The 13,959-nt window shown below is 41.1% G+C and overlaps 1 protein-coding gene across 1 annotated transcript in view; it reads left to right on the forward strand.

Annotated features, from left to right (window-relative positions):
• The window catches only part of STARD9 (StAR related lipid transfer domain containing 9), a 110,220-nt gene that overhangs the window by 90,769 nt on the left and 5,492 nt on the right, over positions 1-13,959 (forward strand). The window contains exons 25-32 of the mRNA XM_088145527.1: positions 670-867; positions 2,232-2,416; positions 4,882-5,021; positions 5,433-5,541; positions 6,623-6,774; positions 9,570-9,634; positions 9,733-9,941; positions 13,618-13,697. Coding sequence (XP_088001653.1) covers positions 670-867; positions 2,232-2,416; positions 4,882-5,021; positions 5,433-5,541; positions 6,623-6,774; positions 9,570-9,634; positions 9,733-9,941; positions 13,618-13,697 — 1,138 coding nt within the window. The remainder of the gene's footprint in view (positions 1-669; positions 868-2,231; positions 2,417-4,881; positions 5,022-5,432; positions 5,542-6,622; positions 6,775-9,569; positions 9,635-9,732; positions 9,942-13,617; positions 13,698-13,959) is intronic.

A 13,959-nucleotide genomic window follows, 5' to 3' on the forward strand; every position in this document is an offset into this window, starting at 1 on the left:
GCAGATACCACCATCAACAGAAGATAAATAGAAAATGTTTATATTGCAGGACAGAAGTAGATATTATGAAACTTAAGCAGCTGCTGGTAATCATATCTTCCAAAGAGTTTTCCCTCTTGGTAATGTGTAATGAAACTTTCCCAGAACCATAAATCAGAAGGAGTAGCACCTTTTCAGACTGGCAGCTGTTATTAAAAGGCATAAGCTTGCATGAACCTAACATTTTATTACTAATTTCTTACTAGCAACCAATGAGGAGGAGGGGGAAGGCCTGAAGTATAGTATCATCAGAACACATATTCAAATATTATTCAGCATTGCCACCTATCACGGACCTAGCAAGTAGAGTAAGACAATGGCAGGGGATTCTGAGTTATCCTTCTCTCTGACAAATTAGCCATTATATATTCCAATAACACTGGAAGTGTTTTATAGCTATAACACACTTTAGCAAATAGGCTGCAGCCCAAGGCATGCTGATCTGGAAATAATGTGTATTAAACACAGTGAGTTTATTTCAGACTTAGATTCAGCCTGCATGCTAGAAAGGGTTTTATTCCTTCCATCTGATATGCCATCTTCTCTCTTCTATTGGTCTTTTAACATTAAATTTTTTTTTTAAAAAAACTTTATTTTAAGTACCCTCTTTTTTCCCTATCCCCATAATAGGCACAAGAAATCAATTGAAATATTGAGGAAACAGAGAGAAGAGAGACTTCAGTGCTTCAGAAGGAGCCGCAGTCTTAGTCCACAAAAGCATCTGAGTCTCTTGCAAACCCTGGACAGTAACCAGAGAGAAACAGATCTCCCCAGCCGACGCCGTGAATACCTCCAGCAGTTGAGACGAGATGTTGTAGAAAATACAAGGTAGGGATGACCCGGGGCCATTTTGAACACTCATTTGATGGGAGGCACTGAGCATAAGTCTGAAAAAACAAGATATGTTTGAGCTATAGCTAAGTCAAAAGTCTCTGATTTGTTTTGAGCCATTTGATTGTTTTTTTTTTCAATTTATTTACAGTTTATTGATCTCTTCATAAGAGAAAGGCATAATCCATGTTGCATCTTCTATCTCTTGCTTTTTATTCATAGAGGTATTCTTAGTAAGATATAGACTTTCTTCCTAAGTTGATCTGAGTGAGGTCTTCAGGTTCATGTTAGAGTAACTCAGAAATAAGATGCCTTTCATTTAGACCCACTGGTAACTTACCTGTGAATTCTTTGTAATGTCCCTTTTCAGTATGATCATACAGTATGGGTTTCACTACTATATTTTTTCATTTTAGAATCTTAAAAAGATACTTATTTATTGTGCATTGTCCTGGGTACCTCCTAGGCAGAGGATGCACTTTATAAATATAATAAATAAGCAAATATTTAAATAAACAGCCAAACCAAGAAAGAAGGGTTTTTTTACTTTTAAGCACATCTAAATTTTCCTTCCCCCGTCGAGTGGTTTGTCTTTGGGAACAAACAAATAATTTTTAAAAAGCCTCATCACCATTTGATGACCTTCATTCCTGTGATATCATGTGGGCTGTATTTGGGGTATGGAGAACTAGCTGTGCCTCTTTTTCCATTGGGATAATCTGGGAATTGTGCTGCATGAGAAAATATCATCTATAACTGAGAAAATTGGGCTGACCCTTTCCAGTCATTGAAGCTCAAGGCCAGCGTCAAAGGCAGCTTTTTGCAAACAAGACAGAGCTTGTGCTCAGGTACTCATGAGAGGCCTTTGGTCTTGCTTCCCTATATTTGCTCCCCAGTATCTTTGAATCAAGTAAGCAGTGATGGCAGCAAGGAGAAAGAGCAACACCCTCTGCTCAGTTTGCTCTCTCTGTCCAGGAAGTTGATTTCTAGTCCTCCCTGAGGTATGGAAGCCAGCTGGATGATTTTGGCCCAGTTGCTCTCTCTTCCCTAGACTTAGAAGTTGAAAAACATCATTTGGCCAACCTGCACCACACCAGCGTGGTAGATTTCAGTCTATAACCATCAGTGAAGAGGCCTCCATCCTGCAGTGATGATCATTCATTCAGGCTGATAATAATTCCTATTTTAATTCCTTTCTAAGTGTTAGAAAGTAATTCTCATTCTAACATTTACCATTTTTAAGAGACAGAATTATTATTATTATTTATTCTTCAAAGCATTCATACAGTGCACTTCATTTGGAAAAGCTTACAATGTGATTTACAAATCAGTACACAGAACACCATAATGACATTTTTAAGGGTTCAGGAACCAAAAACCAGGATCCAGCATCCTTCAGAGATTGAACAGTTGCTTCGAGATTATCAGAGAGCACAAGAAGAGACCAAAACTGAAATTGCACGAGCAAGGGACAAGCTCCGCGAAAGAGCTGAGCAAGAAAAGAGGCGCATTCGAGAACAAATATATTCTCAACTGCAGAAGGCAAGTGTTAAATTATTTCAGCTAGTTTCACAGTTTGTGTTAATTTAAGGCTGCATCTCATGATCTGGGCATGCCTGAAGGTACATAATTTACCAACCTTTTTGGTACATTATGTGATAGAATCCTTTGCAGCTGAGTGTGAGAAATGTAATTGTTTGAAAAACACTTTGAAGACAAAGTCACATCTGTCTTAATTTATGTTCTAAATTTGAGGTAGTTCCATTATTAGAAAAAATTGGAGGAAGAGGAAGGAATGCAACAACACAAATGAGGTTGTATAAATCCTTAAAAATCTCTTGAAGATATTTTTTTTTATTATTATTATTATTATTATTATTATTATTATTATTTTAATTGGATTTCTCCCATGCCCATCTCCCCCACAATAGAGGATTCTGGGCGACTTACAGAAAACATTAAAACTATAAATATATCTAAAACACAATACATCCAAAATTTAAAACAATACTAAAAAGGAAGATCTAAGAAGATGGAAAATCAGGCTGCGGAGAGCTGGCCACTATGGGGCTAGCCATCCCCCTGCTTGAAGTATTCCCTCCCCGCCCCAAGCCAACTGGCAGAACCAGGTCTTCAAGGCCCTTCAGAAGGCCAGGAGTGAGGGGGCCAATCGCACCTCCGGGGGCAGAATGTTCCAAAGAGTGGGGGCTACCGTAGAGAAGGTCTGCTTTCTGGACCCCGCTAGATGGAGTTCTTTTACTGAGGGGGTCCGAAGGATGCCCTCTCTGTGCGATCGGGTGGGATGTGTTGAAGACATAGGGGAGAGGCAGTCCCTTAGGTAACCTGGCCCCATGCCATGTAGGGCTTTAAAGATAATAACCAACACCTTGAATTGGACCCAGAAGCAAACTGGTACCCAATGCAGCTCGCGGAGCAATGGTTACATGGGCCCTTCTTGGGGCTCCAAAAATAGCCCGCGCAGCCGCATTCTGGACCAGCTGTAGCTTCCGGATACTCTTCAAGGGTAGCCCCATGTAGAGTGCATTGCAGTAGTCTATCTGGGAGATAACAAGGGCATGAGTGACTGTTCGAAGGGCATCCCAATCCAGGAAAGGGCGTAACTGATGCACAAACCGAAGCTGTGCAAAGGCCCTCCCTGCAACGGCTGCCACCTGCTCTTCAAGCAGGAGCCCTGAGTCTAGGAGGAACCCCAGATTACACACTGGGTATGTCTGGGATAGTGTCACCCCATTGAGCACCAAAGATGACAAAGTCTTGGATACAGAGGAGCCATTAACCCACAGCCACTCCGTCTTACCAGGGTTCAGCCGAAGCCTGTTGTTCCCCATCCAGACCCTTACAGCCTCCAGACACCGAGAAAGGGCAGTCACGGCATCACTTACTTCACCTGGGATGGAGATGTATAATTGTGTATCATCAGCATACTGATGATACCTCATCCCATGGTGACGGATGATCTCACCCAGCAGTTTCATGTAGATGTTGAAAAGGAGCGGAGAGAGAACCGAACCCTGCGGCACCCCACAAAGGAGGGGCCGAGGATGGGACCTCTCACTACCTATCAACACCGATTGGGATCGGCCCTGAAGAAAGGAGGTGAACCAGCACAAGACTGTGCCGCCCACCCCCAAGTCCCTGAGCCGTCCCAATAGGATACCGTGGTCGACGGTATCGAAAGCCGCTGAGAGATCAAGGAGAGCAAGGATGGTTGCACTTCCACCATCCCGCTCCTGCCAGAGATCATCCATAAGCACGACCAATGCCGTTTCCGTCCCATAACCGGGCCTGAAACCTGACTGGAAAGGGTCCAGATAATCTGTTTCCTCCAGAACCCTTTGGAGCTGTGAAGCCACCACTTTCTCAACCACCTTCCCCAAAAAGGGGAGGTGGGAGACTGGATGAAAATTGTCCAGTATGGTAGGATCCAGGGAGGGTTTCTTGAGGAGGGGGTGCACCAACACCTCCTTGAAGGCGGCTGGAAACACTCCCTCCTGCAAGGATGTAGTAACCATCGCCTGGATCCAACCACATGTCACCTCCCAAGCTGCTTTCACCAGCCAGGAGAGGCATGGGTCAAAATGGCAAGTGGTGGCCTTCACAGTCCCTAGGACCCTGTCCACTTCCTCAGGAGCAACAGGATCAAACTGTTCCAAGATAAATGGGTAAGAACGGTCCCCCGGTATCTCTCCAGACCCTGCCCCGCGCTCAGAGTCTAACTTAATTAAATGTTAATTACTTAACATTTTCATCCAAGGCAATGATTCTTAGGTCACTCATTTTAGAAGGCAGTACCATTTAGAAGACATTATCATTCACCTGCTTTGTTCACTTTCTGAACAAAAATTGCAAGCGGACAAAACGAAGTAGGGAACATTAGAATGAAATAAACATTTTAAAATAAATGACTATCTGAAATAGTAGAATGAACAAGCTTTAAACTGGTCTGCTTTCCCAACATTTCCTTAATATTGATGTGTTTATTATAGGAAGAAACTAAACTGAAGACTCTTGTAAGCACAAGCACTTTACACACAGATTCCACCCTTAGTTTGTCTTCAGGACCTACTTCGGGATACAACAGTAGTAACACAGCTACTTATTCTACTAGTATTCTTGGCAAACAAGCCCAGGTAATACTAATTTCTGTTCCATCAAAGAATGAAAATAAAAGATTTTATAGAGTAAAATATATTATTTCATGTGATAGGTTTGATTTAGGATGGCAACAAGCTCACACAGGTGAGGTAACAAATCCTGTTTATTGAGCAGATGATTGGCAGTTTGGTTACAGACCATTAGCATCATTCTCTCTCCAAGATGATTTGTAAGAGGTCCAGGCATATGTTGTCTTCTCCTCCTGTTCTTTTTTATCAGTGGAGGTCCCCGTGATTCTAAATTCATACTGCCATCCATCAGAAGCCAACGTCAAAGCAAAGTCTGTTGCTCGCAGTCAGTTATGATTGGAGTTTTTTAAAAGCCCAGTAAAACAAAATAATAAAATATTCACATATGGCTATTTTGACTTTTTCCCCATATTTTAGGTTTGTCCCGAAGATGTGGAACCTTCAGCAGAAGATGCAAGAGGCCGCTCAGCTATTAGGAATCATCAGCTTTGCATACTCAAACAACTGCGAAAGGGGTCTGCTAGTGGTGAGGGATGAATAAATCATTTGAGGATGAGTTCTGTATCAAATATGTGCAGGGTGTTTCATGTATTTAAAAAAGCAGAAGAAAATCAAATATCTATGACTTATATTAGCTATCTGATTAACAAAAAGAGTGTAAGGTTAAATACTATAGCATACAGATAGGTCCAGTTTAAGAATGAGTTCCATTCCCAAGGTCTATCCTTAAGCTGAATTTGTATGTAAACCGGAATAGTATTATTGTATAATACTGTATAAGTAGTATTGTATAATTAACTCAAACCATTGTGTATTTAACTTGCATCATTGTGTATTTAACCCAAATTTTGCTACAACAGGCTCTCTTCTTAACTATGGGTTGTCTGTAACCTGGGCATTTTTTAACCCAGGGACTACCTGTACTAAAAGAATAGGGGTTGTTTCAAATGTTCCCAGGAAGTATCCTTCCTAGATTTTTCCAGAGTACATTAAACACCTGTTCTGGATCACTTGCATGGGAAGATTGCATCCTGCCTAGAACCTCTGGACAAAAATAATAAAGCACAACTGTCCCAAGCCATTAGTTTTGCCCTCTCCACTGACAGTGAACAAAAAAGGAGGGTTGGTTATATCAGATTTTCAGATCAACTGTTTCCTCCTCATGATTCATCTGTCCATATGTGACTATATATTTTCTCCAGCCTTGGAAATCTCAGTCCAATAAGTTAGTCTTGGTTTAATTTTAAAATTAATTTTTAAAAGCTCTAGTTTTATTAAAAAGGAAGTGGTCCATTTCTGAAATAGTGATACTAGGTTGGCTTTAAACGTTCATTGTAATGAGTATGGACTATACATGTACAATTCTGTGTGAATGGAAGACTTTCAGTTCTTCTACTCTGAACTGATCTGAAGAGTTTGGATTATGAACACTCAGAGCATGTTACTTTCAAACTTCATTAGCAAAATTACCTGTTATTGGAAGCAGAATAACGTGATCCACTAAAATTGTCCTATTTCAGTCAATTGTCCCATTTTGTCTATCCTGTGAATAAGTGACTCAAATCAGGTCTGCAATATAGGCTCCTTATTTATCTCATCTGTTACAGAGGCTTTTCCCGTGACCTCTTCATCTATGGAGAGGAGCAGCCATAAGTACTCTCATAGCCTAATTATTTCACCCAGCAACTCCTTTTCAGCTTCTCCAGTGAAAGGATATGAGGATCTGTCCAAACATGTCTTGGCTAATGCTACCGCTGAGGTGAGTAGATGAGTGTGTTGATTGTCCTGCTTTAGATGTCACTTAGGAAAATATTGAGCAGTTCTACAAAGTTGCTATTTAATCTTCCATTCTACTAGTTACTAAACCTCACTATATGCATTACATTTTTCTGTGTCTTTATCATCACCAACACAATCACAAAAACCTATATGCTATTCCATTTCAGAGGTATTGAGCTGATATTAATATAAAAACATTAATAACAAAAATAAATTAATATAATCAATCAGAACAATGCACCATCATTTGGGCTAGCATGATCTTACTGAACACAAATGGCTGTCTGAAATGGATGGTCTGGTTATCTGGTGGGTAAGCTGTTCCAAAAGAGGGAAGCCGTCACCCAGAAAGTTAAATCCTTGGGTTTCTGAAGATGGCTTTTCCTTGGCGGTAGGACACTCAGCAAATTGAATCTTACTGGGTACGCATCTTCAACTTGGAGAAGGTAGTCATGGAGAAATCTAGGCCCTGAGCCATGCACCTGTGAGCTATCTGGCAGCCAGTTGAATTCCCATAGCAGTGGTGTTTCATGAGCAAACCTCATTGTGCCCATAGCTGAAGCTTCTGGAAGGTCTTCAAGACCAATCCCACGTAGACTTGAAGTGCAGTAATCTAGCCACAAAGTGATAAGGGCTGAAAGGCTGAAACTGATGCAGAAGATGTACTTGTACGAAGCCCCTCTTGACCACAGCTTCCACATGCCATTCAGGCAGGAGCTGTGAGTCCAAGAGAACCCTCAAGTTACAAGCAAGCTTCATGTGGGGAAGTGCTACCCCATCCAGAATCAAGGATGGATATCTCTGGATGCAAAGCTTCCAGATGCATAGCCATTCTGTCCAGATAGGATTCAATCTAAGCTCTAGAGAAAATATATGTAGTTCGGGGTTGAACTGTGGAGTCCTTGGTGCTCTCTCAGCTTGGTTGTTTGTTTGCAGATATTTCATTACCCAGCTAGGTAACATCAGTGGTGGTGAGTATGGGGTTTGCTCCATTTGGTAACTCTCTTATTAGGTGAGACAGGTAACTCTCTTGGCAGGATTGTGTGTGCCTAAAACTGCTCCAGAATGTGCTTTTTAGGTACTAGAATTCAAAGAATATCTCAAAACAGAATAAAAGAAAAATCCTTCGATGAAACTATTATATTTTGTTCTGATCACACTAAGATGTAACGTGACAGTGCACAAAACAACACTATTTAATTATTTATAATAAATATAATTTAATATAATAAATATAATTAAATATTACAAATGCGCCCTTCCAATTATGAGGAAGAGCCTGTTAGTAGCTCTCAACACCCCTTTCATATAGCAGCAATTTTCCCCCCTGTTCTTTTACTCCAGAGAAGGAAAGTGGAAATTCCTCTGTTTTTTTTCCCCCTCTCTAGTAGCGGAACTACAAGGCACGTTAGGCTGTTCTCCTGGGAAAACAAATGTACCAGTATAATGAGAAGATATAAGTCTTTAATTATGTATTAGGTAACCAGATTAGCATTTAAATCAGGGTTCCTCAACCTTGGCAACTTTAAGACGGGTGGACCTCAACTCCCAGAATTCCCCAGCCATTCCCCTTGCTGGCTGGGGAATTCTGGGAGTTGAAGTTCACCCGTCTTAAAGTTGCCAAGGTTGAGGAACCCTGATTTAAAGGACAAAGGGGAAAAGGAGAAAGGAAATCAGGGATCTGGCCAGCAGCAAGAACCATATGCATGCCCACAGAGACACACGTGGGTAGAATAAAATAGTCGCAAAGATATAAAGAACAGCTCAGATTAATCTATAATATATGTTAACGAAAGAATCCTATTTTGCATCTAGCTCCATGTTTTCCCTAGGTTACTAATTTTATTCTGATTCACCCATCCTTTTTTCAGGATTGGGGTGCCTGGTCTTTAGCTGGCCAAAGGCAGGCACCTGGTGCCTTCTCTGTACAATCCAACAGAGTCCGCTTGCTGTGGGTCCTGTCGATTAAGCAGGGTCATCTAGCAGGACCCAGGAAGTGAGCCTTTTCTACTGCAACCTCTCTGGAACAGCATCTTAGTTTGGCCCTGACCCTACCCGCCTTCAGGCAAGCTCTCAAAACCTGGCTCTTCCTTCATGCCTTGGGTTAGGATATCTGGTGATATGGGAGATTGTTTTGCATTTGTTCCCTTGTGTTTGTGTGTTTTTCTTCTGTTTTTAATTTTGTAAAGTTACCATTAAGAGTCATTTTTGGAATTCAGCAGCCTAGAAATTGGATGGATGGATGGATGGATGGATGGATGGATGCTTGCTTTCCTCCCAGGATGGATGATAAAAACAGGCAAAATTAAGTTGGCTTTTCCCCTTAAAAGGCTCAACCTGAGAGAGAGTGAAAATCTTCCAACTTCTGATTGGTTGCTTAGAGTTTGAGATTCTAAAGTTTTGCTGGACTGTGCCTGCTAAGTTCTCTTGTCACCCTATTTTGTGTAAGCTAGAATCTGTAATCTAGAGATTTCTTTGTAAGCCAAAGTACCACCAACTAGGAGGTAGACCCATATCAAGGATGTAAGTGATATGTTTATATATTCAGTTCATTTTTGGTGTGGAAATTACTTCTTTATACTGTCACTAATTTAAATAAGGAAAATTAAACCCAGTTCCAGTAGGTTGCTGGATACCTGCCTGGACCCCAGAAGAGAACATAATAAAATTCCCATATTAATCTGAGAAATTCTCACTAAATTTAAATAAAGCTGAATTCTGTATAAAGGGGCTGCAACTTCTGAACTATAACGTTGCATTTTACTTGCTTTAAAGGTTATGGCAGTGTGTTCAAATGACTTGAAAAACCTTTACAGTGGGCAGGCAACCGCTGGCTGGAAGTAAGTTTTGGCTGTAGATCCCTTCTATTTATACCAAGAGAGTACCTTTTATGGTACTTTTGCAGACAACTTGCTTTCCCCTTACATTTCTCCATTAGATATCAGTGCGCAGAGAAGAACGTGCTTGTTTATTATAAAGCCTTCTCATCATCTACAACTAAGCACGGGTTCTTGGGAGCAGGAGTGATCAACCAGCCTCTTTCCACGGTATTATGTATGTTGAAGGATCCCAGTAAGCGACATCTGTATGACAAAACCATTACCACTGCTCAGGTACATAAGAAAATAACCAGCAACATTGAATTGGGTGAGTACTTTTTGTATGACTTAATACTGTAGAAATGAGTTCATCGTTCACCTTTGTCCGAATTGTTTCTTAGCGTTGCTTAATCCTTCATAGGAATAATGAAGGAATTTGGCTAAAAGTGATAACAAGGAACTTTTGTCAGAAAAAAAATGTATAGTTACAACTGGCACAGCTTACAACAGAATAGCAGAGTTGGTGAATATTTTTTCTTACAAGGGCAGATATTAAAATTAAAGTCTGTTTCCCATGCATTTAGAAGTTACCTTGGTTTGTTGCAACACAAATTAAAAGCAAAGCCCTCACAAAGAGCTACATTGGAAAGGAAGGGCACAGAGCTCATATTAAAGAACGGTCTGCAGGCCTCTTTCCTTCCTGTTGAGTTCCAGGTCTTCCTAACTACACTATAGGTTTCCTTAAAAAAAACCTACAGACCATTTGGATGATATGGTAGTGATGGCTAAGAGTACATCCAGTTTCATGCATTAGGCATTTCCTGCCCTATCTCCCTCTCTTTGTCAGTGCCACCCAACTCCAAATTGACTCTGGGCAGCTCATAATATTTAAAAAACAAGATAAAAAGTACAGCAAAATAAATGAACAAGATGAAAAATCTGACCAACTAACAGCAAATCATATGCAACCATATGCCAAATACCTCCAACGAGGAGTTCCATCAACACCACTCCAAAGCCTGGGAGAAGGGGGGAAAACTGGGCAACCTGATGCAAAGCCTGTCATCTCAGCTCTTTTCAGGCATTACAAAATTCTGCATACTGTGAGTGGATGAAGACATGCCTGGAGCTCTCTCCCTTTCACTGCAACTCATCCTTGGTAGGGAAGGGCTGTCAACAGGGCTGTAACCATGTTTGGCTGAACATAAAGAGGAATCCTATTCATACCAGTTTCTTGATTGTGGAAAATACTATAACCATCCACCCTTCCCTTTCTTTATGAGGCTGTTAAGGGGGTGGGATTGCATTTCTGGAACAAATGGACTTGGACAGGGGCCTCCAGATAAGGAAACTGTTCAGAATTGTAAGCAGAGAATGTGTTGAAATATTCCAGTACAGTATTTAGGATTCATTCACGGAAGTAACTTACACAAGAACTCACAACTTAGGAATGCTTCCTGAGTATCAATTAATTTGTACATTAAAATCAGCTGTGGAGATTCTGCTTCTAGTCCACCTGTGGGTATTGCCCATAGTGTCATGACTTGAGACAAGACTTGATAGTGGAACTTAATTATGGAATTTATTCAGAGGAAAGTGTGATTGATCCCCATGTTACCAGGTTTAAGAGAACAATGAAGAGCATGTTTGTCTTCCTGAGGTTTCTGAGGTAATGCTTCTTGAAGTGATATTTGTTTTAGGTGGTATATGAGTAGGATGTTTTGTTTGTTTTAGACTTTTAGTGGACATTTTGATTTGATTTGGGGGGGGGTGTCAGTATTTGTGCAAGTGGTCTTTAGGAGTGACTTTTTCATCTGTGGGTGTTCCTTGAAGGAATAACTTGGTCACAAAATTATCCATGAATTGGTAATCTCAAAATTGGATTATTACTGTACACTCTATCTGGAACTAGCCTGAGTTTGGCCCAGAAGCTGCTGCTAATGCAAGACACCATGGCTAAATTGCTGGGGTGGTAGCCTCCCACTAATGCATTTCACCTATTCTGAAGGAACAGCTCTGGCTGCTTTACTGCTGAGCCCCATTCCGAACGCTTGGTATGAGGTAGGAGTCATCTCCTTGTTCCCTTCAGAGCAGCGGCTGAAAGATGCCTCACTAACCAGTCTTCGAAGTTTATGGCACCACCTTCCTCTCATCCCCTCCCATAACTGAGGCTGTATAACTGGAGGCGATGCACGATTTCTGGTGCTTCAGCAATGACTCTTGGGATGACCTGGTCAGGGACTGAGATCCACTTGCTCCTACTGGCTGCTTTCAGCTGCAGACACGCCTCCTCTGCTCTGGCGCTCCCCTTGTGTTGTTGGATTGACCGAGTGCTTGGCTGGTGCTTTGCAAAGCACAAGATGGGACTCACCAAAGTTGCTTGCTAACACATGTTCACTGTTCAAGGGAGAAAAGAAAATTACCCGTTTTTTGTTTTTTTAAGAAAAGGGTCTCTTTAAAACACGTTTGCACTGGTGGCTGTCATTTGGGCAACTGGAAAGATACTGCAAGGCATTTATTTTATTTTCCCTACATGATGATTAAATTGTCAGCAGACTTATAATAGCTTCTGTCGCAGGAGGAAGTCTCTGATTCAGACTCCCATCACTCCACCAGTGATTAGTGATTAGAAGGAAAGTGATTAGTGAATATTCCTGCCAGGAAGGACAGAGTGGAAATAACTATGGGAGGAGCAGTAGTCACCAATACAGATAATCCTCGCTTACCAACTCCAATTGGGACCAGCAACTCTGTTGTTAAGCACTGCAGTCTTTGAGTGAGACATCATATGACCACAACTTGTGACTTCACTTCCATGTTCTCCATTAATTCTGCTTGTTGGAAGCCAGCTGTGAAGCGTACAAATGGTGATCATGTGACTGTGGGACACTGCAATGGTTGTAAATGCACGCCGGTAGCAAAGCACCCGAATGGCGATTATGTGACTGCAGGATGCTGCAACGGCTGTAATTTTTTTCAACCATTGTAACTTCGAACAGTCACTAAACAAGGCAGTCAGTAAGCAAGGACTACCTGTACCTGGTCTTCATTTGTCCTCCATTAAAGTGTAAAAACAGCACCACCTGCTGATCTCATTATTAAGGCGGGATGGAGATCAGCAAGCGGAATGCAGGAAATTATGCCGGCATCCATGTTACAGACTGGAGGAGGTATGTTAAAGTGGCTGCCTTATAAAACTGTAAAAAGTTTAGGATGGCAATATCTAAAGCAAGGCTTTTTAACCTTTTCCAAAATCTGGAACCTGTTAGTTAAAAAAATATCCCTGGAACCCAGATCAAAAGGCAAAGCTCTACTGATAGAAAATGAGCTACATCAGAGTGAATTTTTTCCCTTAATCTCTCACAGAACCCCATCAAGTTCTAGTGGAACCCCAAGGTTCCGTAGAACCCAGTTTGATCTAACGCAAGGCCAATCCCTGCCTGTCAGTCAAGGCTTAGAGGTGGCGCCCTCTTGAGCCTGCTGTGTTTGCCAGCGTTCAGCTATCTGAAGACTCCAAAAATTACATTCTCAGTACAAGCACCCCAGTTGTGGAATCCCTGTCTTGTCTACATCAAGTTGGTGCTAACCATTTTGAGCTTTTGGTATCAGCTTTGGTTCTGCCTCTTTCCCCTTTGGTTAAATGGATATTTTTATACTTTCTGGCCTTGTTTCACCTTGTCCTGATTTTTAAGCTATTTATCATTTTAGGTACACTATTGTTAGAGATTTGCCCTGAAGTTTTAAGATTGTGTTTAATTTATTGTAGATTACCGTTAATTGTACCCTGCTTTGAGGTGTGTTAATACAAAAAAGCAGTTTAACATTTTATTATTAATAGTAAACATAATTTACTGTTATCTTCTAGCTGCATTATGAGGACAAGCAGCTGGAAGAAGGGGATTGGGGGTAAAAAGTGTTGGGCATGGAAACAAGTTCAGTCCTCTGATTGGTGTGCTGCTTTCCCCATTTGACTAGATAGCTCAACTTTTCCCTTTTAATTACAGTGTATGTGGTGAGTGATGTTTCCCTTTGTTACCAAAAGCAACCAAGAGATTTCTGCTGCATCTGTGTAGAAGCCAAAGAGGTATGTAGATTACTGTTCTCAATATATTTTTAGTCACCACTTATACAGAAATAATCAAATTAACTTAACAAGGCCAGCTGAACAGTTACAGCGGCTATTAGGTTTTCAATCTCCATCCCTACATTTAAATAGTTGGGCATAAATTCCTTTACTTTCAGTTATTGAAATCACACAAACAATTTTCCATAAATTGTATGATGATGACAATGATGATGATGATGCGTATCTACCACCGGACTCCCTGTAATGGTATATGGGAATG

The sequence above is a fragment of the Python bivittatus genome, unplaced genomic scaffold (assembly GCF_059951505.1).
Source record: "Python bivittatus isolate LINGU-HERP-01145 unplaced genomic scaffold, Pbiv_v1 ctg000480_np1212, whole genome shotgun sequence".
NCBI classification, from domain to species: domain Eukaryota; kingdom Metazoa; phylum Chordata; class Lepidosauria; order Squamata; family Pythonidae; genus Python; species Python bivittatus.